This window comes from Mobula birostris, chromosome 27, assembly GCF_030028105.1.
Source record: "Mobula birostris isolate sMobBir1 chromosome 27, sMobBir1.hap1, whole genome shotgun sequence".
Classification (NCBI taxonomy): domain Eukaryota; kingdom Metazoa; phylum Chordata; class Chondrichthyes; order Myliobatiformes; family Myliobatidae; genus Mobula; species Mobula birostris.
Genome location: NC_092396.1, coordinates 5,832,023 through 5,854,615, shown reverse-complemented (window position 1 = coordinate 5,854,615; position 22,593 = coordinate 5,832,023). Strand labels below are relative to the sequence as shown.

Sequence of the window (22,593 nt, the reverse complement as noted above, 5' to 3'; positions counted from 1 at the left end):
TCATATACGCTCCATTGTGCAGCTATAGAAGTTTGCCTAAGTCTTAGATCGCATGCTGAATCTGCTCAAGCGTCTAAGAACCTGGAGGCGCTGCCGTGCTTCCTTTGTAATGATGCTTATGTGTTGGATTCAGGACATTTCCTCTGAAATGATGACGCCAAGGTATCAGTGTAAAAACATAGTGCTAAAAAATAAATAAAAATTTGAATTGTGGAGGTTCTGAACACTTATTCTTATCACAGCAGACAACCTAAACCAGGGTGAGAAACCTTTTTGAGGGAGTGTGCACAAATTGTCGATAATCTTCTAAAAATTTCTCTCGCATGCCCTGGTGATTTTGAGCAAAGATTATCACTAATTAATGAATTAGGAACAATAATTATGTCCTTTCTTAAGGACAAAGGATGAATTCTGCGGCTTATTTACCAATAATCATTGTTTGCTGTTATTAAAAGAATAACAGAGAGACATTGAAATAAATGATTTTAGAAAACCAATTCAAAAATTATTAATATTTTAAAAAGACAAGTGAGAAATAAATATTCATGGAGGTGCTAAACTACAAACAGTATTTACTGTTATTATCACTCAGTATCCAATGTTCATAAATGGAGAAAATATAAGCAGACGAAATCCAGTGCCAGTGGCCCAGCTGTTTACTGGCCCAGATGTGTACAGAGTCCTTGGAGGGGAGGCTGGTTTCTGTGATGTGTTGAGCTGTGCCCACAACTCTCTGCAGTTTCTTGTGGTCATGTGTAGAGCAGTTGCAGTACCAAGCCATTACACTTCCAGACACCTTATATTCCATCTGGGTAGCCTCCAACCCGATGGCATGAACGCTGACTTCTCAAACTTCCGCTAATGCCCCACCTCCCCCTCATACCCTGTCTGTTATTTATTTATATACACACATTCTTTTTCTCTCTCTCCTTTTTCTCCCTCTGTCCCTCTCACTATACCCCTTGCCCATCCTCTGGGCTTTTCCCCCCCTCCCCCTGGGCCTCCTGTCCCATGATCCTCTCATATTCCTTTTGCCAATCACCTGTCCAGCTCTTGGCTTCATCCCTCCCCCTCCTGTCTTCTCCTATCATTTCGGATCTCCCCCTCCCCCTCCAACTTTCAAATCTCTTACTAGCTCTTCTTTCAGTTAGTCCTGACGGAGGGTCTCGGCCCGAAACGTCGACTGTACCTCTTCCTAGAGATGCTGCCCGGCCTGCTATGTTCACCAGCAACTTTGATGTGTGACACTTCCAGATAGGATGTTTTTCTGTGGGGCATCGTTAAATGTCGGTGAGGGGCTGGGCTAAACATGGGCAAACTAGCTTGGATGGGGCACCTTGTTTGGTATGGACCAGCAGGGCTGGCCGGCCTTTTGCTGTGCACTGTGACTTTATGGCATTGAGTTAGAATCTGATTATAGTTAAACTGCAGGTTGATCAGTGAAGATGGGAGAGGAGGCAGAGGTAAAGTTTCTGTAACTATACTGAACTATACCCAACCAGCTTTACTCTTCTGCAACATTTTCAATCTTTTGATAAGACCGTAAGACATAGGAGCAGAATTAAGCCATTTGACCCATCGAGTCTGCTCTGTCATTCCATCATGGCCCATCTATTATCCTTCTCAACCCCAATCTCCTGCCTTCTCTCCCGTAACCTTTGACACCCTTAGTAATCGAGAAGCTATCAACCTCTACTTTAAATATATTCTCCCACATACTGGTTAGTATGTTTGTAAGTTTTCCCATGACTATTTTAGGGTTACATTTGGGGTTGCTGGCAGTCTGACTCGAAGGGGCAGAAGGGTCTATTCTGAGTTGTATCTCTAAATAAATAAAATATTAAAATAAAAATAAAAAATATATGTAAAAACAGTACAAAGAGAGAGCAAAATAGTGAAGTGGTGCTCATGGGTTCCTGGCCCAGTCGGTAACCCGGTAGTGAAGGGTGATAAAGAGATAGCCAGTGGAAGTGGCTGAAGAAGTTATAATGTTGAGAGTTTATAAGGCACTGGTGTGGTCTCACTTGGAGTATTGTGAGCAGTTTTGGTCTCCTTATCTTAAAAAGGATGTGCTGAAATTGCAGAAGTTTCAAAGGAGGTTCACAAAAATGATTCCAGGATTGAATAGCTTGTCATATGAAGAACGTTGATGGCTCTGGGCCTGTACTCACTGGAATTCAGAAGAATGACGGGTAACCTCATTGAAACCTATTGAATAGTGAAAGCAACACACATGAAAGTTGCTGGTGAACGCAGCAGGCCAGGCAGCATCTCTAGGAAGAGGTGCAGTCGACGTTTCAGGCCGAGACCCTTCGTCAGGACTAACTGAAGGAAAAGTGAGTAAGGGATTTGAAAGTTGGAGGGGGAGGGGGAGATCCAAAATGACAGGAGAAGACAGGAGGGGGAAGGATGGAGCCAAGAGCTGGACAGGTGATAGGGAAAAGGGGATACAAGAGGATCATGGGACAGGAGGTCCGGGAAGAAAGGCAAGGGGGTGGTGGGGAACGCAGAGGATGGGCAAGAGGTATATTCAGAGGGACAGAGGGAGAAAAAGGAGAGTGAAAGAAAGAATGAGTGCATAAAAATAAGTAACAGATGGGGTACGAGGGGGAGGTGAGGCCTTAGCAGAAGTTAGAGAAGTCGATGTTCATGCCATCAGGTTGGAGGCTACCCAGATGGAATATAAGGTGTTGTTCCTCCAACCTGAGTGTGGCTTCATCTTTACAGTAGAGGAGGCCGTGGATAGACATGTCAGAATGGGAATGGGATGTGGAATTAAAATGTGTGGCCACTGGGAGATCCTGCTTTCTCTGGCGGACAGAGCGTAGATGTTCAGCAAAGCGGTCTCCCAGTCTGCGTCGGGTCTCTTATATTCCTTATATTCTGTCTGGGTAGCCAACAACACCTTATATTCCGTCTGGGTAGCCTCCAACCTGATGGCATGAACATCGACTTCTCTAACTTCCGCTAAGGTCCCACCTCCCCCTCGTACCCCATCTGTTACTTATTTTTATGCACACATTCTTTCTCTCACTCTCCTTTTACTCCCTCTGTCCCTCTGAACATACCTCTTGCCCATCCTCTGGGTCCCCCCCCCCCCACCCCTTGTCTTTCTTCCCGGACCTCCTGTCCCATGATCCTCTCGTATCCCCTTTTGCCTATCACCTGTCCAGCTCTTGGCTCTATCCCTCCCCCTCCTGTCTTCTCCTATCATTTTGGATCTCCACCTCCCCCTCCAACTTTCAAATCCCTTACTCACTCTTCCTTCAGTCAGTCCTGACGAAGGGTCTCGGCCTGAAACGTCGACTGCACCTCTTCCTACAGATGCTGCCTGGCCTGCTGCGTTCACCAGCAACTTTGATGTGTGTTGCTTGAATTTCCAGCATCTGCAGAATTCCTGTTGTTTGTGAATAGTGAAAGGCCTTGATAGAGTGGATGTGGAGAGGATGTTTCTTGTGGTGGGAGAGTCTAAGACAAGAGGACACAGTCTCAGAATAGAGGGTTGTCCTTTTAGAACAGAGATGATGAGGAAGTTCTTTAGCCTGAGAGTGGTGAATCTGTGGAATTCGTTGCCACAAGCAGCTGTGGAGGCCAAGTCTTCATGTATATTTAAAGCAGAGATTGATAGATTCTTGATTGGTCAGGGCACGAAGGGATACGGAGAGAAGGCAGGAGACTGGGGCTGAGAGGAAAAGTGTATCAGCCATGATAAAATGGCGGAGCAGACACAATGAGTCAAATGACCTAATTCTGCTCCTTTATCTCATGGTCTTGTGGTCTAAAATATCAGAATCAGGTTTATTACCTCCGACATGTGCCGTAAAATTTGTTGTTTTGTGGTATCAGTGCATAAGATATTCTATTAATTATAATAATGAATGTCTAAAGATAAGCAGTGAGGTAGTGTTCATGGATTCTTGTCAGAATCAGAACGGCCCGTTTCTTATGCCAGTGTCTAGTTATTGATTAATGTAATTAGGAATGATTAATAACTCCTTTTGAAATAATCACTTAAACTTCTTAAAACGCATGTAACATGCCAGCTCAGGAGAGATAAGAAACGAAATTGCTCAATGTGTGAATCTGCACAGAAATTCCTTCAATCCACTTTTTTTTCTTTCTTAAGATACTTTATGGAATTAATGGATGTTTACACGCACAGACATCCTGATTGGGAGACGGATTTGTGGCTGGTGTACGAGGCAGTCTGTTTTCTCCCGTAAGACAGACGGCGTGTTTGAGTGAAGCCGTGTTGTCTGGCAAATTGTGTGTGCTACAAATCCACAGACAGACGATACTTAAAACGTGCCTCATGTCTGGCTTCTTCCTGACACAAAAACTTATCTGATTAGCAGACATAGACAGTAGATTAAAGCTCTCCTCCAGTGAGAGCAGGGGTTGTTTTGATGGGGCGGGGGGGGGGGGAGTGGAATTGCTAATTGTGGGTGTGAGATACTTACTGCCTGTTATGCCACTGGCATTTAGGACAGCAATGAAGGTCCTCCATCTCTGTCTGTATGAAAGGATTCTTCTTTGCTGTTTCCATAACAATTGTTTTTTGACCAGTCAGGGTTGTTAGCCCTGAGCTGAACCCCTTAACCTGGAGGACTGATAGCCCATTTTTAGTTTGCCCTCTACCCTTTGACCTCTGGCATGGGTGACCCTATGAAGAACAAAAGCATAAAGCCCTGACTCCAGCCAACGTAGCTCTCTGGGGCACTGAGGCACGCAAGCCTCCAAACCCTACAGCAAGGTTGTGGTCCTCTAGGAAGGGGTGTGTGATGCCCACAATTTAAATTGTTGGACCAGTTAGGAGCACCTACTGGAATGTGTGATAGATACAGGTTAGGTCGGTTATGCCGGTTCCAAAATATCTTCCACATGCATTTTGTTAGTGCAGGAGTTCCCAACCTTTTTTATGCCATGGACCCCTACCGTTAACTGAGGGGTCTGTGAACCCCAGGCTGGGAACCCCTGGTTAGTAATAGTTAGGCTATGCTTTGTTCAGAAAGAACACACCTTAGGGGTTACCTAATAGAGTGGCCACTGAGTGTATGTTCGTGGTCTTCTGCTGCTGTAGCCCATCCACTTCAAGGTTCGATGCGTTGTGTGTTCAGAGATGCTCTTCTGCACTGTTGTAACGTGTGGTTATTTGAGTTACTGTTGCCTTCCTGTCAGCTTGAGCCAGTCTGGCATTTCTCCTCTGACCTCTCCCTCTCTCACTAACAAGGCGCTTTCAGTCACAGAACTGGGCGCCACGGTAGAGTAGCGGTTAGCACGAAGATATTACAACTTGGGGAACTGGAGTCTGAAGTTCATTTCTGGTGTTATTGTGTAAGGAGTCTTTGTACGCCTTCCCCATGGAATGCATGGGTTTCCCCGGGTGCTCCAGTTTCCTCTCACAGTTCAAAGATGTATCAAGTAGGTTAATTGGTCATTGTAAATTGTCCTGTGATTAAGTTAGGGTCAAATTGGGGTTATCAGGTTCTTCTGGCGTGGTGCACCTCAAAGGGTCACAAGGGCCTATTCCGTGCTATATCGTGAAATAAAACTGCCACTCACTGGATGTTACTTAGTTTTCATGCCATTCTCTGTCAATTCTGGAGATTGTTGTGTGTGGAAACCCCCAGGAGATCAGCAGTCTCTCAAACCACCCCGTCTCGCACCAGCAATCATTCCACAGTCAAAGTCACTTCGATCACATTTCTTCCTCATTCTGATGTTTGAACTGAACCTCTTGACCGCGTCTGCGTGCTTTTATGCATTGAGTTGCTGCCACATGATTGGCTGATTAGATATTTGCATAATGAGCAGGGGTACAGGTGTACCTAATAAAGTGGTCACTGAGTGCCAAATGCTCTGCTTTATGTTTGTAATGTGTAAACAGTGTTTGTACCGTCGTGGGTTTAAAGGACTAGTCAAAGAGAATTCCATTTCATTGCAAGCTGATAATCTGAGAATCACAGGCATTAAAATCTCTTTTGAACTTGACAGCACAGGGAGTGGGAGGGTTCCTGAGTGAATAGGCTGATTTGCTAATTTAATTCTGGTTTTCTCCTGCAGCCGAGAAAGCGATCTCTCAACCATCATTTCCAACCTGCATCAGAGTCGTCAGCTCGTTATGCCAGAGAGCCAGAATCGGAATGAGATAAAGAGAAACGGTGTGGACTTGCTCCCAGGGCAGGCAGGTAAGCTTGCGAAGATCACGGAAGCCCGTCGCCTCTGGTCTTGAGTGTCCATGGCAACGGGAGGAAGTGGAGATGGATGGTTGCTAGTTTAATAATGAGGAACAGTGTGAGGATTTTGTACATCTTCAGTCCTCCCTTCTCTCTCTTCTTCTGCCACCCTTACTGATTAGTTTGAGATTGCCAAGATTCAAGATGGCGCCGATCTGTGACCTCTGGTGAGATCACGGTTCAGATTTAGTTGTTTCTTTTTTAAGGTTTGTACGGCTGGTTTTGGGGACAGCAAGGGGAGTTAGGGGTCAGCTTAGGGTTTTAGGGACGGGGATGTGGGGGGAATTAGAGGACGGGTCGAAGTCACTGTTCCCTTTAAACTGCATGGACTTGTGGCCACGCAGTAACTGAAATACTCCCATGCACATAGTTTTTGTTGCCACGCAGCTGGAATAAAGACTGGTGAGAAAAAGTTTACAAGATGTGTAAGACTTTCTGTGTTGTACTGTATTTCATTACATCCTTCAATTAATAAATAAAATCAAAAGTATGTGATTTTTCCATTTTGACTCTAAATATTCATAGTATGCATATTGCAAAAAAAAATTTAAAGTGTGGCGAACTTTTCAGGCCGTGTTATATATATAAAAAAAATTCCTGCTCAGAGCAATGGTTGGTCTATGCAGATGCAGATGTAAAAAAAATTTAGAGGGAACGTTGGTCAGAGTTTAAGTCTCTGCTTCTTGGTTTGAGCCCGAATCCACTAGAGACTGAAGAAAACTGCCTGTGCTGAGGTTAGAGAACAGTGAATGTGTGTGGGTGCAAGGGGGGGAGGAACGGGGCTTGTTTTGCTGTGGTTGTTTTGTTACATGTGTTCTGTATTGCTCTGCCCAGCATTGTGGGCATGCTGCGTGTGTTTCAATGTACACGTGATAAATAAATTTACTTTGAAGTTTGAGCTTGCACTGCATTGTGTGTAGATGTAGTTGAGAAAGAATATCACTCCCTGCTCTTTGGTGAGCAGGTAGAAGCACTTCCCTTGAAAACAGGTAGATAGGGTCGTAAAGAGAGCTTTTAGCACAGTAGCCTTCGTAAATCAGGGCGATGGCTACAGGAGTTGGGATATTATACTGAAGTTGTATAAAATGTTGGTCGGGCCAAATTTGGAGTATTGTGTATAGATTTGGTCATCTACCTAAGAAAGATATCAATAAGTTTGACAGAGTACTGAGAAAAATTTTCACGGATGTTGTCGGAACTTGAGGACCTGAATTCTAGGGAAAGATTGCATAAACTGGGACTTTATTCCCTCGGGTGTAGAGTAAAGACGGGAGATTTGATAGAGGTATACAAAATTATGAGCAGTATAGATAGGGTACTTGCAAACAGGCTTTTTCCTCTGAGGTTGGGTGAGACCAGAACTAGAGGTCATAGGTTCAAAGATTCAAAGTGCATTTATTATCAAAGTGTGCATGCAGTATACAACCCTGAGATTCATCTTCCCACAGACAGCCACAAAACAAAGAAACACCATGAAACACGTTCAGAGAAATCATACAAACATCCAACGCCCAAAAAAAGTACAAATCGCACAAATGCCAATAACTGAGTGAAAAACACAGAGTACGAAACACCTAACCACTGGGTCATTGAACAGTCTACGAATGTTCAGTTCAGTTCAATCTAGCGCTGTGGTGTTTGCTGACTCCAGGCCACACAGCCAGCTCGCCCCAATCAAAATTGCACAAAATAGCAATAAATAAGGAGTTAGGTTAAGGGTGAAAGGTGAAATATTTAAGGGGAACCTTAGGGGGAACTGTTTCACTCAAGTGGACCTGGGAGTGTGGAATAAGTTGCCGGAGGAAGTGATGGGTGCAGGTTTGAAGGTTGGGTATGGAGGGCTAAATTACAGGTGCTGGTCAATGAGACTAGGCAGAATAACAGTTTGGCATGGACTAGATGGGCTGAAGGGCCTGTGATTCTGCTGCACAAAGTAGTATCTCTAATAGACCTCCATCATTCTCATATATTATCTCTGCATTCCATAAAATGTAATTAATCGAGTGGGATGATTTATTTTTACGTACGTCATTTATATAAATTGAACAAAGTGAAACATTTTATTCTGGCTAGGCGAGGCTTCTTAAGGTATTTGTAAATTATGTGATTTTAAAGTTAAAGCTATTTATTCATTCTGACTAGCTCAAAACAAAACAATGAATACCAATTTTTGGTAAGGTCTTGTGGCTTATTCTTGAAGAGAGAAAGGTTGAATTGGTTTGGACTTTATTTTTTGGAGCATAGGAAAATGCAGGGGCAGCATGGTAGTGTAGCAGTTAGCACAATGCCTTAAAGTAACAGCGACTTGGGTTCAATTCCCGGCGCTGCCTGTACGGTATTTGTATGTTCTCCCTGTGACCACATGGGTTTCCTCTGGGTGCTCCAGTTTCCTCCCACAGTCCAAAGATGTACCAGTTAGTAGGTTAATTGGTCGTTGTAAATGGTCCTGTGATTAGACTATTGCTGGGAGGTGCAGCTCTCTGTATCTCAGTAAGTAAATAAATAAACAATTTGATCAAGGTGTACAAAATTATGAAGGGTAAAGGCTGCTTGTAATTACCCTGAGGTTGGCTGAGACTAGCCTTAGAGGTCATGAGTTAAGGGTGAAAGGTGAACATTTAAGGGGAACTAGAGGGAGAGACTTCTTACTCAGAGGGTGGTGAGAGTATGGAATGATTTGCAAGTGGGAGTGGAGGATGTGGGTTCGATTTGGTTAAGTACATAGACGGGAGGGGTATGGAGGGCTATGTGCTATGTGGAGGTGTGGTGGGTCAGTAGGACTAGGCAGAATAACTGTTCGGCACAGACTAGATGGGCTGAAGGGTCTGTTTCTGTGCTCTAGAGTTCCATGACTTACTGGGTGAGCAAGTGAAGTGGCTGAGGTTGGGGAAGAAATGGTGAGATCAGTGAAAGAATGTGTGGGCAAGAACGTGTGTATTTCTATGTGGACAGACTGTCCTCCATGCACACGTGGCACAACATGAGTGTGCCACAATGCATTCCTGCATCGGAGGCGGCTGATCAGTTCAAACAGACCTCCGTGCTCTCAGAGCAGAGCATCGCTCTCCCAGCGCCAGGCAGCATCGTGTAACACAGAGGTTGAATGCACAGTGAACAGTTGATCATGATTGATTGCCTGTCATATCCAAGGATGACAGATTTGTGCAGTTCAGGAAGAAACCTATGCAGGAGAGTTTTTAAAGTGCAAGAGCTGATAATGGGCCAGGGCTATTTAATACCACACAAACCAATCTGGTTTGCGCTGTTCATTTGGCGAAGGTGAGACCGTTCTTTGTAGCCTTGTGATTTTGCTCAGTTTCTCAGCTCTCTGAAGCATGTCTACGGTTCCTTTTGAATGCCCTGCAAATGGAGACGTTGACCCATTTTCATGTGTTTAGTTTGATGGTCTGTGTTTGATGTTCCAAGATTGGAGATTGTTTAATGCCATTTCCAGTACACAAGAGTAAAGGAGGACAAAATAATTGTTACTTTGGATCCAAAGCAGCACAAAAAAACCCACTATAAGATAAAGAACACAATAATAAAAAACAATAAATATAAATACATAAGATAATTTATATATATATAGATTGTTTATATGTCCATAAAGTGACGCTGGGCACAGGGGTGTCTGTACATAAGGTAACTCTGACAGGAAATGATAAAGCGGTGGTGACTGAGGTGGGTTAGTGGGTGGAGGTATTCATCAGCTCTACGGCTTGGGGAAAGAAGCTGTTTTTGAGTCTGGAGGTCCTGCCATTGATGCTAAGTAGCCTCCTCCCTGATGGGAGTGGGACAAATAGACCATGAGCAGGGTGGGTGGGATCCTTCATGATGTTACCAGCTCTGTACTGGCAGCTTTCTGGAATCTGGTGGTTAACTTTAAAGTGATAATATCCATTTGTGTTTTGTTCACTGGTGTGGGCATTGTTAGCAAGGGTACACTTAACACCCATCCCCAAGCATCTGTAACTTTCCTGTCACGTACCATGCACCCAGTGGCCAAGTTCACGTTCAAGTTTAATTGTCATTTAACCAGACATGAATATAGCCAAACAAAACAATGTTCATCTTGGGCCAAGGTGCAAAACACATTACCTACAGCACACGGTGCCCTACAAATAGCACATAGCTCAAATAACGCATATAGTTACAATTTCAGAAAAACATAGAGCCACAAAGCAAAAAAAACAATTAATACAAGTTCCTGATTGGCATTTCTGTAGATTGTCTTGGTCCAATTTGTTCTTCTACTGAGCCAACACTGGAGGGCAGCACCAACAGGAGGAGTCAGCTTCAACCCAGTATGATTCCAGCCCACCCAGCAGTGGCCCCTGGGTGGGGGTATACAGCCCCCTGCTTTCAAAGTGACCCCATGGCCGAGGCCTAGTTTTTGCCATAACCAAGGCAAAGCAGCTCCCCATCCTTCGGTCTCTCCAATAAACAGATATGCAGTATTGTACATTACCAATGTCGAAGAGGGTCTTGCGATCCCAGTAAAAACATCCAAGATATTCACTCGCTCCATTATTGATTCACATCCTGTCTTGGCACAATGGACTGCAGCAAGTCCGGGCAATAACACAACAACGCTATGCAATAAGTCTAGCTCCTTCGCTTTCGAGCAACTCGCTGATGGGATAGTCCTGCAGTACTTGATCTTCTTTGTATCCTACAATGACTTGTGATCGGAAAAATTACTTACAAGATAAACAAATACACCTTTGATTGGACCCCAAATGGCCGCTGCGTTGGAGCGTGCCTCCATCATACCGGAAGTACTTTATAAGGTACGCCTTATTAGGTGCCCAACTTTAGGTACACCTCTACACTTACCCATTAATGAAAATATCTAATCAGCCAATCGTGGCAGCAACTCAATGCATGGTCAAGAGGTTCATTTGTTTTTCAGACCAAACATCAGAATGGGGAAGAAATGTGATCTAGGTGACTTTGACTGTGGAATGATTGATGGTGCCAGATGGGGTGGTCTGAGTATCTGCGAAACTGCTGAATCACCTGGGATTTTCATGCACAACAGACACAACAGAACAAAAAAAAACATCCTGTTAATGAGAGAGGTCAGAGGAGAACGGCCAGAATGGTTCAAGCTGATGGGAAGGCGACAGTAGCTCAGATAACCACACGTCACGACGGTGGTGTGCAGAAGAGCAACTCTGAACTCACAACACTTCGAACCTTGAAGTGGATGGGCTACAGTGGCAGAAAACCATGAACAGACACTCACTGGGCACTTTATTGGGTATAGGAGGTACCCAGTGAAGTGCCCACTGAGTGTAAATCCACGGAAGAGGTTTTGTTCCTTCCTTGCCATCACCTTCTTAAGCACAGTGACTGTCTGCTGACCGCCGTTACAATGAGGTTTGGTGCAGGAGATTGTTTGCTCTGAGGAAAAAAAAAACCTGCAAGAGTTCCAATGGATTGTGAAAGGTGTGTTTTTTTAAATTAAAGTTTTTTTTCAGTACCTTAGACAGTGAACAAGGCGGATACTGAGACACATGGTATCAGAAGACCAGTGGGCAGTGTAGTTGTTCAAGTAATGATATTACAGTACCAGCAACCCCAGTTCAATTCTGCTGCTGTCCGTAAGGAGTTTGTACGTTCTTCCTGAGACCACATGGGTTTTCTCCGGGTGATCCGGATTCCGCCCACATTCCGAAGATGTACAGAATAGTAGGTCAATTGGTCATGAGGTTGTAGTTGGGTGGTGCGGGTTCTTTGGGGCATTAGGACCTGTTATCGTGTTGTATCTCTAAATAAAATGAGCTAAAAATAATTTCAGGTACAGGAGCCTGAAGATGCACACTCAACAAGGTAGTGGGAACTATAGACGGAGTTCATGGGGGTAGCCTGATGGACTGGGCTGTGTTTAAAGCCATTTATTGTCATATGCACAAGTACTTGTATGTGGGGTGGAGATACATCTCTACTAAAGGAGGTGTAAGGTGCTCCTGCCCTCCGCTAGCCTGCAGACCCTCCCGCCCCCAGTCAGGGTCACGTGAAGCTAGGGGAACAGGTGGTGGATAGTCCTAGGAGCAGATGGTGCAGATCACAAGTCCTGGTTCTGTGACCACTGACGCCAGGCAGACCGTCTCTGTAGAGTGTTTATAATGGCTGGGGTCACCCTTCTTGTGAAGACTCTGCCCAGATGAAGGCAATGGCAAACCTCTTCGGTGGAACAATTTGCCAAGAACAATCATGGTCATGAGACCTTCATTGCCCATAATGATGAGGCTGACCTGTCTGCACAGGTGCAATGAAACACTTCCTGGCAGCAGCATCAGACAAGCCACATTCACAAGAAAAACTTCAGTTAAGCATCAATAATATACACTTTTAAGAGGAGAGGGGCCAATTAAAAAGAAAACAGTCAAGTTTAGTGCAAAGTGTTCAAACTGGTGGTGGTGTTGCTGGACTGCAGTGATTGGGTTGTGTTGGTTGGTTTAAGGACCGAATGGTTAAAGGGAAGTAGCTGTTCTGGAACCTGGTGGTGTGGGACTTCAGGCTTCTGAACCTCCTACCCGATGGTCACTGTGAGAAGATGACATGGCCCCGACGGTGGGGATCTTTGATGATGAAGGTTACCTTTTTGAGGCAGCAACTTCTGTTGATACTACCGATGGTAGGGTGGGATGTGCTAGTCGCGTATTGGGTAGAGTCCACTACACTCTGAAGCTTCTTACATTCCTGTGCATTCGATTTGCTTTACCAGATATAGGCTTTTGTCTACCTTCAGCCCAAGTAGCTACAAAAATTCTCTGCAATTCCTTGCTCACAGCTGTCTTCAGTGAAGATCCTGGAAGAGTTCCAGAATCTTTATCATTGCCGGTGAGATAAGATGTTTCTCATGGCTGGCTCTAATTTTGCAGTTCCTGTTGCTTTCGAAGCATCTTGTTTACATTTCGACACACGCCACTAGCTCCCTCTCAGCCCTCACAGTAATTTGGACAGACCGAGGTAGAGCTGCTGTCCCACAACTCCAGTGACCCAGATTCGACCCCGACCTCCGACGCTGTTCGTGTGTAGTCTGCGCGTTCACTCTGTGGCCACGTGGGTTTCCCCTTGGGTGATCCGACCTCCTCTCACATCCCAAAAGCATATAGGCTTGTAGATTGATCGGCTGCTGTAAACTGCCCTTGGTTTGTATATCAGTTCAGATCTTTCCTGGGCCTAATGTGTTAATGCAATTACAAAGAAGGCATGTCTGTTAGGAGTTTGAGGAGATTTGGTATGTCACCAAAGAATCTAGCAAATTTCTACAGATATACTGTGGAGAGCATTTGAAATGGTCGCATCGTTGATGTACATGTTATAAATCTGAATCTGAAATGGTTGTTGATAATCTGCACAAACTTAGTAGGCCGAGGGGGTCTGCTTTGGTGTTGTATCTACGGCTGCCAACTCTCTCACTCCCAAATACTATAAGAGACAAAAGTAGCAGTCAAATATGGAACACTTCTGTTTACCCTGAAAAAGACTACCATGACCATGAAGCCTTGCGCGGGGCGCGCGCATGCGTGTACGTGCCGATTTTTTTTTCTACAAATCGGTTTTGGCTTAAACTTCCAGATTCTGCTTTTACTATATGTTGCTGTTATTTTAGGTTTTATGTGTTATTTGGTATGATTTGGTAGGTTATTTTCTGGGTCTGGGAATGCTCAAAAGTTTTCCCCACATAAATTAATGATAATTGCTTCTTCGCTTTACGCGATTTCGGCCTACGAACGGTTTCATAGGAACGCTCTACCTTAGCGGGGGAAATACGGGACAAGGGCGGTCCCATATGGGACAAACCAATTTAGCCCAATATACGGGATGTCCTGGCTAGTACGGACGGTTGGCAACCCTAGTTGTATCTCTGTGTGAATTTGTTTCAGCAAATGAAACTGATGTTTGAAAAGATATTTCATATAGTGGGGAAGTCTAGGGCAGAGGTCTTAGAATACAAGGACGTCCCTTTAGAACAGAGATGAGGAGGAATTTCTTTAGCTAGAGGGTGGTGAATCTGTGGAATTCACTGCCACAGATGGCTGTGGAGGCCAAGTCACTGGGCGTATTTAAAGCGGAGGTGGATAGAGTCTTGCTTAATCAGGGCATCAAAGTTTACAAGGAGAAGGCAGGAGAACGGGGTTGAGAGGGATAATAAATCAGCCATGTTGGAATGCTGGAGAAGACTCAATGGGCCGAATAGGCTAATTCTGCTCCTGTATCTTATGATTTTATATTGATCAAGTAGTGTGTGATGCAGCTGATTTGCCCCTTACTTGACCAGTCTCTCTCTCGCTCTTCCTCTCTCTGTCTTTCTTTCTTTCTCTCTCTCTCAATTATATGTCTGTTTCCAAAGTTCAGTGACAGACCAGTTTGGAGAGGCCCCTGCTCCCGGCCGTGCGGTGAAGTGTGGCGTCTGCTGGAAGAATTTGATGCACGGGCTGTGGTCTCAGTGTTGATAAAATCTAATTGCTGTATTGATCGGAGCTGGAGCCAGCGATAGCTGCCGCAGCAATTGAGATATTTCACTCGCTGTGATTAGCCCTCAGCACCACTCTGTGCATCTCTCAGTTTCCAGTCCTGAGGGAAGCCTATCGAGTTGTCGCACATCCCGCTGTCAGTCCCTCCGCTGTGGCCAGATCCTCTTAAAGAATGTCCCTGCACAAAAAAAACATAAGCAATTGGAGCAGGAAGCTTTTTTTAAAGATTAGCTTTATTTTATTTTTTATAAAGAGATACAGCACAGAACAGGCCCTTCGGCCCAATGAGCCGTGCTGCCCTGCAACCCACCTACTTAACCCTAGCCTAATCATGGGACAATTGACGATGGGCAATTAAGCAGCTAACTAGCATGTCATTGGACTGTGGGAGGGAACTGGAGCACCCGGGGGAAACTCAGATGCTCACAGGAAAGAACGTATAGACTTGCTCAGAGAGGGTACCAGAATTGAATTCTGAACTCCAGCACACTGAGCTGTAATAGCGTTGTGCTAACTGCTATGTTACCATAACTCAAAACGTTATTTGTCACAGATGCACAGAGTAAAATGTGTCATTTGCGTCAACGGTCCACAGATGCGCTGAGGGCAGCCTGCGGGTATCTAGCACTAGCATGACATGTCCGCAGCTTACTGACCCTTTGGAATGTGGGAGGAAAGCAGAGCACCTGGAGCAAATCCACACAGTCACGGAGAGAACATACAAATCCTTACAGACGTCGGCCGCAATCGAACCCTGATCACTGATCGCTGGCTGGCACTGTAAAGCAATGCGCTAACTAACCCCTCTGCTTCCATCTGTCCCGTTGAGCTGGCTCCGTCACTCAATAAGGTCACAGCTGATCTGGCCCTGGACTCGGCTCCACCCACTTGCATTTTCCCCGCAACCCTGAACTCCCCTGCCATGCCAAAGCCTATCTGCGTCATAAATATATTGAATCAGGTACCCTTGACTGCTTCCCTGGGCAGAGATTCCACAGATTCACTCCTCTTTGAGAAAAGCAACACACTCAAAATGGCGGATGAACTGAGCAGGTCAGGCAGCTGACTTTTTGCTTCCCCTCCCTTTCCGGTGGCTCTATCACCCCTTCTCCTACCCCCACCCTCGTAACTTGTCCATCGCCTTCCTCTGGTTTCTTGCTCCTTCCCTTTCTCCAATGGTCCACTCTCCTCTCCTGTCAGATACCTCCTTCTTCAGCCCTTATCTCTTCCACCTATCTAGCTTCAAAGTTCAAAGTAAATTTATTATCAAAGTACATATATGTCACCATATACAACCCAGAGATTAATTTTCTTGTGGGCTTACTCAATCTATAATAGAATAATAACCATAACAGAATTAATGAAAGACTACACCCATTTGGGCATTCAACCAGTGTGCAGAAGACAACAAACTGTGCAAATACAAAAAGGAAGAAATAGTAATAATAAATAAGTGATAAATGGAAAACGAGATGAAGAATCCTTCCCACAACCTATGGATTCACAATCAAGGACTCTTCATCTCATGTTCTCAATATTTATTGTTTAATTATTTATTATGACTAATTTCTTTTTGTATTGTGTGTGTGTGTGTGTGTGTGTGTGTGTGTGTGTGTGTGTGCGTGCGCACATGCATACCCATACAAAATATGTTTAATTGCACAATTTGTCCAGTTTTACATGCTAGTTTTTTGCCAGTCAATGTTCTCAGCTGGTGAAGTGTAACAGCTTGAAATGTCGACTGTTTATTCCTCTCCATAGATGCTGCCTGGCCTGCTGATTTCCTCCAGCATTTTGTGTGTTACTCTGGATTCCTGACATCTGCAGAATCCCTTGTGTTTATGGCCGTTTGACAGTTTTTAATTTTTGTGCACTCGGAACAAATAGTGAGTGTATGTTTGTGGTCTTCTGCTGCTTTAGGCAATCTGCTTTGAGGTTCGACACTCAGAGATGCACCACTGTTGTAACGTGAGGTTATCTGAGTAACTGTTGTCTTCCTGTCAGCTTGGATCAGTCTGGCCATTCTCTTCTGACATCTTTCATTAACAAGGCATTTTCACCCACAGAACTACCGCTCACTGGATGTTTTTATTTGTTTCTCACATCATTTTCTGTAAATACAAGAGACTGTTATGTGTGAAAATCCAAGGAGATCAGCTGTTTCTGAAATACTCCAACCACCCCATCTGGCACCAACAATCATTCCACAGTCACTTAGATCACGTTTCTTCGCCATTCTGATGTTTGGTCTGAACAACAACTGAACCTCTTGACCATGTCTGCATGCTTTTATGCATTGAGTTTCTGATTGGCTGATATTTGCATTATTGAGCAGGTATACAAATATACCTAATAACGTGGTCTCTGAATGTATAGTTTTTCATAAATTTTATTTTATTTCTTCTTTTCCCGGCAAATGCATACAAGATAATCAACCTTGAGGTAGTATATGGAGACATATTGACACTTTGATCATAAATTGATTTTGACTTGACTTTGAAATGCTCCTTTAATCAGGCCATACAGACAGGAAAACCGCGGATTGGAGAGATCCAGGTCGGCAGGACGCCGTTTGTTAGACCGAGCACTTCCTGTCTCTTCCTTCCGCCCTCAGGAAACTGGCTAATGTGTTCTGAACAGTTTCTGCTTCAGTTGGGAGGTGACAGATCGGTTCTGTTTGTGTCAGAGCTTGAGTGATAAAAATCTTGGCCTCGCGACGGCTCTCTGTAACAAACGATCAGAGTGCAACTTGTAATAAGGCATCTGTTACTATCCTGTCAAGGTTTCTGAGAGCAGGCGTTTTAGAAAATAATGGCTTTCAAAAAATAATTATCTAAATGTTTGTGCAAATTGCCGGGATTCTAACTCACAGAGTAGAATTGTAACCAATAGAGAGAGGGTTATCAGTTACATAACAACCTTCCAAAGAGCCTCTCTAGTCTCATATCAAATCATCTCAGTCTGTTGAACCAAAATATATATAGTTCATACACCCCTAAAGATCTTAAGAACCACAAAATAGATCAAGGTCATAAACGCATGAGATTCTGCAGAAGCTGGAAATCCAGAGCAACACACACAAGATGCTGGAGGAGCTCAGCAGGTCAGTAGCGTCTGCGGAGAACAATAAACAGTTCATGTTTCAGGCCGAGTCCCAGGACTGGGAAGGTGATAGAACAAGGAAATGGGGGAAGGGGAAGGGAGACAAGCTGGAAGGTTATAGGTGAAAGCAGGTGGGTGGTGGTGGAGGTGGGGGGATGAAGTAAGAAGCTGGGAGGAGATAGTTGGGAAAGGTAAAGGACTGAAGAAGAAAGAATCTGATAGGTAGGGCCAGGTGAGGGGGGCAATGAAGTAGGAAGCTGAGAGGTGATAAGTGGAAGAGGTAAAGGGTTGAAGAAGAAGGAGAGGAGGGTGGACCATAGGAGAAAGGGAAGGTGGAGGAGCACCATGGGTGGGGAGAAGAGGTAAGAGGGGTTGAATTGCAATGAATAGATCAAGGTGTTTTGTTGAATGCATCAGTCTTAACTTGAGTTGAAGTGATTGCTTTGAATCTTAATTGGGAAAGACGCACGTTCAGGGGATGAGCAGGCCGTGCTGTCTAACACGGTGTGGGAGAAAATCTGAAGGTTTGTGCATTAAGTAAGGATTTACAGCTTCTCTGGTCAGCTGGATCTGTGTCTATAAACAAGCTCAGTCTTCTGATCCAGTTTGTCTAATTCTGTCTGCTGCAATTCCTTGCAACAACTTCAGACCGGTGATCCAGGGAGGGATCAAAAGGGCTTTCTGTCTGGATTTTCCCAACTAACTAATACGCTAGCCTGGTGGTTAGCGCGTCGTTATTGCAGCCCGGGGCCTTGGCGTTCAGCGTTCAGTCCCGACATCCTCTGTAAGGAGTCTCTCCACATGGAATGTGTGGGTTTTCTCTGGGTCCTCCCGTTTCCTTCCACAGCCCAGGGAGGTTAGTTGGTCATTGTAAGTTGTCCTGTGATTGGGTAGGGTTAAATTGCAGTTGTTGGGTTTGCTGGGGTGGTACAGCTCAAAAGGGCCGAAAGGCTCCATTCTGTGCGGCATCTCTAAATAAATAAAATATAATTATTCCACACTGGGCTGCAGCCTTTCTTTCAATGGCACAGGGTTCCTTCTCCTACATGATTATTGTGATTGACGCTCTAGGCTGGCCATCAGGAAGGGAGTGTGAAAATGCAGAGAGCTGTGGACACAACTCAATACCAGCCTCCCCTCCATGGGCTCTGCCTTTACTTCTCACTGCTTCAGTAAAGAAGGCAGCATAATCAAAGACCCCTTCCCACCCCGGATGTTCTCTCTTCTCATTGAATGGAAGAGACAAGAGCCCGAAAGCATAAACCGCCAGGCTGAAGGATGGCTTCTACCCCAACTATTGAATAGATTCCTAGTATGATAAAATGGACTCTCAAATTCACGCTCTACCTCGATACGATCTTGCACCATTTTGTCTGCCTGCACTGCACTTTCTCTGTTGCACTTTATTCTGCACACTGTTATTGTTTTACCTTGTTCTACCTCAATGCACGGCTGTAATGAATCGATCTGTATGCACTGTATGCAAGAGAAGCTTTTCTCTGTATCTAGGTACACAAGAGCATATAAACACAAGAGATTGCATTTATAGTCCCGATGAAGGGTCTTGGCCCAAAAACACCGACTATTTATTTTCCTCCACAGATTCTGCCTGACCTACTGAGATCTCCCAGCATTTGTGTGTGTGTATGCTCATAATAAACCAATTCCAATCCCCTATCAGGATATCTCCCTCTATCTAGGAAGCCGTGATCTTTCCCCTTGGGACCAGGAGTTCAGTTGAGGCAAGGATCCAACACTCCATATCTCTGAGTATCCGGCAATAACCAATTTGCACTTTATTCCAATCTCCTCAAGAATGTAGTCAAATCAAACTCGAGGCTCTCAGCTTCAGAGTTTGAGTGGACTGTCCAGGTGAACAACACATTCCCTCTTTTCTCTGGTCCGATTGCTTTGGTGGATTAAAAAAAATCATAATCAGGTTTAATATCACGAGCACGTCGGGAAATTTGTTGTTTTGCGGCAGCAGTTGAACACAATATGTAATCATAAAAAACTACAGATTACAATAAGAAGGATATATATATATATATATAAATGTTAAGTAGTGCAGAAATAGAGCAATAGTAATGTGGTAGTGTACATGGGTTCATTGTCCATTCATAAATTTGATGGCAGACGGGAAGAATCTGTTCCTGAATCGCTGAATGTGTGTCTGCAGAATCCTGTAGCTCCTCCCTAATGGTAGCAATGAAAAGAGGGCACATCCTGGGTGATGGGTCCTTAATGATGTCCTTTTTGAGGCATCGCCATTTGAAGGTGTCTTTGATGTTGGGGAGACCAGTGCCCGTGATGGAGCTGACTGAGTTTGCAACTTTCTGCAGCTTTTTCCAATCCTGTGCGGAAGCCCTTCCATAAGTCATGTAAATAACATTGATTCTACAGAAAGTGTGCTGTCCACAGCTCTAGGCTGTGAGACGGAGTCTTCACCCTGAAGGAGCATCTCTGTTCAGGAGATGCTTACTGAATCAAAGTTCAGCATCCCTGAAATCACATTGAAAAGTTGGCTCTCAGGACCGTGTTGAAATGTATCACAGCTGCTCAGCTGGACAATTGGAATCTGAATCTGAATCCAAACCAGATTTATTATCACTGAGCTACCGTGAGGCACCACGGCAGAGTAGCAGTTAGCATGATGCTATTACAGCTCAGGACGTTGGAGTTTGGAGTTCATTTCTGGCATCCTCTGTACGAAGTTTGTGCGTCCTTCCTGTGAGCACGTGGGTTTCCGCCAGCTGCTCCGGTCTCCTCCCACAGTCCAAAGACATACGTGCCGGTAGGTTAATTGGTAATTGTAAATTGCCCTGTGATGAGGCTCGGGTTAAATAGGTGGGTTTCTGGGTCGTGTGTCTCAGGCCAGAAGGGCCTGTCTGGGCTGTATCCCTAAATAAGTAAATATAGTGTGAAATGAACATCGATTTCTCTTAAATTCTGGGAATTTCTTCCCCTCTCACTTCTCCCTTCTTCACCTGTCCATCACCTCTCTCTCTGCCCTTCCTCCTTCTCTTTCTCCATTGTCCACTCTCCGCTCCTATCGGATTCATTCTTCTTCAGCCTCTACCTCTTCTACCTATCACCTCCTTCCTTCTTACCTCACCACCCCCCCCCCACCTCAGCTACCTTGGTCCTCACCTGGTCCTACCTATCAGATTCCTCCTTCTTCAGCCCTTTACCTTTTCCACCTATCACCTCCCAGCTTCTTACTTCATCTCCCTCCCCATGCCACTCACCTGCTTTCACCTACCTTGCCCCTCACCTGGTCTCGCCTATCACCTGCTAGCGTGTATTCCTTCCCCTCCTCCCACTTTCTTATTCTGGCTTCTTCCCCCTTCTTTTTCAGTTCCAATGAAAGGTCTTGGCCTGAAACATTGACAGTTTCTTCCCTTCCATAGATGCTACCTGACCTGCTGAGTTCCTCCAGCATTTTGTGAGTGGGTTGCTCTGGATTTCCAGCATTGGCAGAATCTTTTTATGCAGTGGTGATCTGTATTCATTGCTGAAGATTCTCTGAACCGTGGATGACTTTAAATACAGTGAGATCTCATTAACATGGATGGGAGCATTTTGCACATGTTTAGAGAGATCGCTCTCTGTCTGTCATTGTACATAGCCCGTCATCTGGAAACATTAACTCCAAATTGGAAGAGTTTAACAGAGATAATGATGAAGATTTACCTTCGCAATCAAGGGTTTAAAACCTTGGTCACAATGCACTTATTTTTGACTCTGTATAATTGAGTTTTGATTACAGAGAGAGGCGCAGAGTATGCTGTTGAATTAGGGACAAAATCAATTTCTCTTACAGCCTGTGGGTTTACTGTGACGTGAATTATTTGATTTCCCAAATCGGAGAGGTTTACTTCTGGGAAGTGCATGTCAGAGGTTGCTGTCGATCAGCGGAGTGTGTAGACAGCAATAAGGCCAGAATGCTTGAGTAGGCACAACCCCAAGATAGGGAAATCTTGACAGGGGGTAAAAAAAAGGACAATTTGAGAGGAAGACACGAGAGGTGACCCAGCACGGGTAACGTTGCCTCAGCCGCAGCCTCAGGGTCAGGCTGGGTGGTAGTCAGTGGCGAATCTTCCTGGAGAGCAGACATTGCTGCAGCTTTGTGGTTGGGCCTCCCATTGCCGTGGCCTCCGGCGAGGCGAGGCGGCTCGCTTAGATTGCATTTAATCAGACTGCTGTTCATCCCCTCAGATGCAGCCAGTACATCTGTGCCAATTAATACACGTTTAATAAGCGGGAAGTCTAATCCCTTGATGCTTTTAGCTTTAAGTAGATCTATTGTAGGTGTGTGTGTGTGTGTGTGTGTGTGTGTGTGTGCGCAAGGGCTCATGTCAGTATGGAGGGGGTGGTCAAGTGACAGAGTGTACATGTTCGTCATGTGCGTGTGTGTATACACAGGTAAATCTCTGTTTAATTGCGCCTGTTCCTGTGTGTGTGTGTGTGTGTGTGTGTGTGTGTGTGTGTACACGTATGCTGGGGCAGCCTGGTAGCATAGTGGTTAGCACAATGCTTTACAGTACCAGCATACTGGGTTCAGTCCCTGCTGCTGTATGTAAGGAGTTTGTACAAAGCCTCTTCCGTGGGATGCCTACGCTGAAGCTGCCTGGCTTGCTGAGTTCCTCCAGCGTGTGTTGGTTTCTCCCCTTGACCTGGGTTTCCTCTGGGTGCTCTGGTTTCCTCCCACAGTCCAAAGAATTGCTGGTTAATAGTTTAATTGGTCATTGTAAATTATCCTGTGT

The 22,593-nt window shown here is 44.9% G+C and overlaps 1 protein-coding gene across 13 annotated transcripts in view; it reads left to right on the top strand.

Moving 5' to 3' along the window:
* samd11 (sterile alpha motif domain containing 11) overlaps positions 1 to 22,593 on the top strand; it is a 324,620-nt gene that overhangs the window by 158,554 nt on the left and 143,473 nt on the right. For all 13 annotated transcript variants that reach the window (XM_072244904.1, XM_072244903.1, XM_072244902.1 and 10 more), the window contains one exon: positions 6,064 to 6,188. In XM_072244904.1, the coding sequence (XP_072101005.1) occupies positions 6,064 to 6,188 (125 nt within the window). The remainder of the gene's footprint in view (positions 1 to 6,063; positions 6,189 to 22,593) is intronic.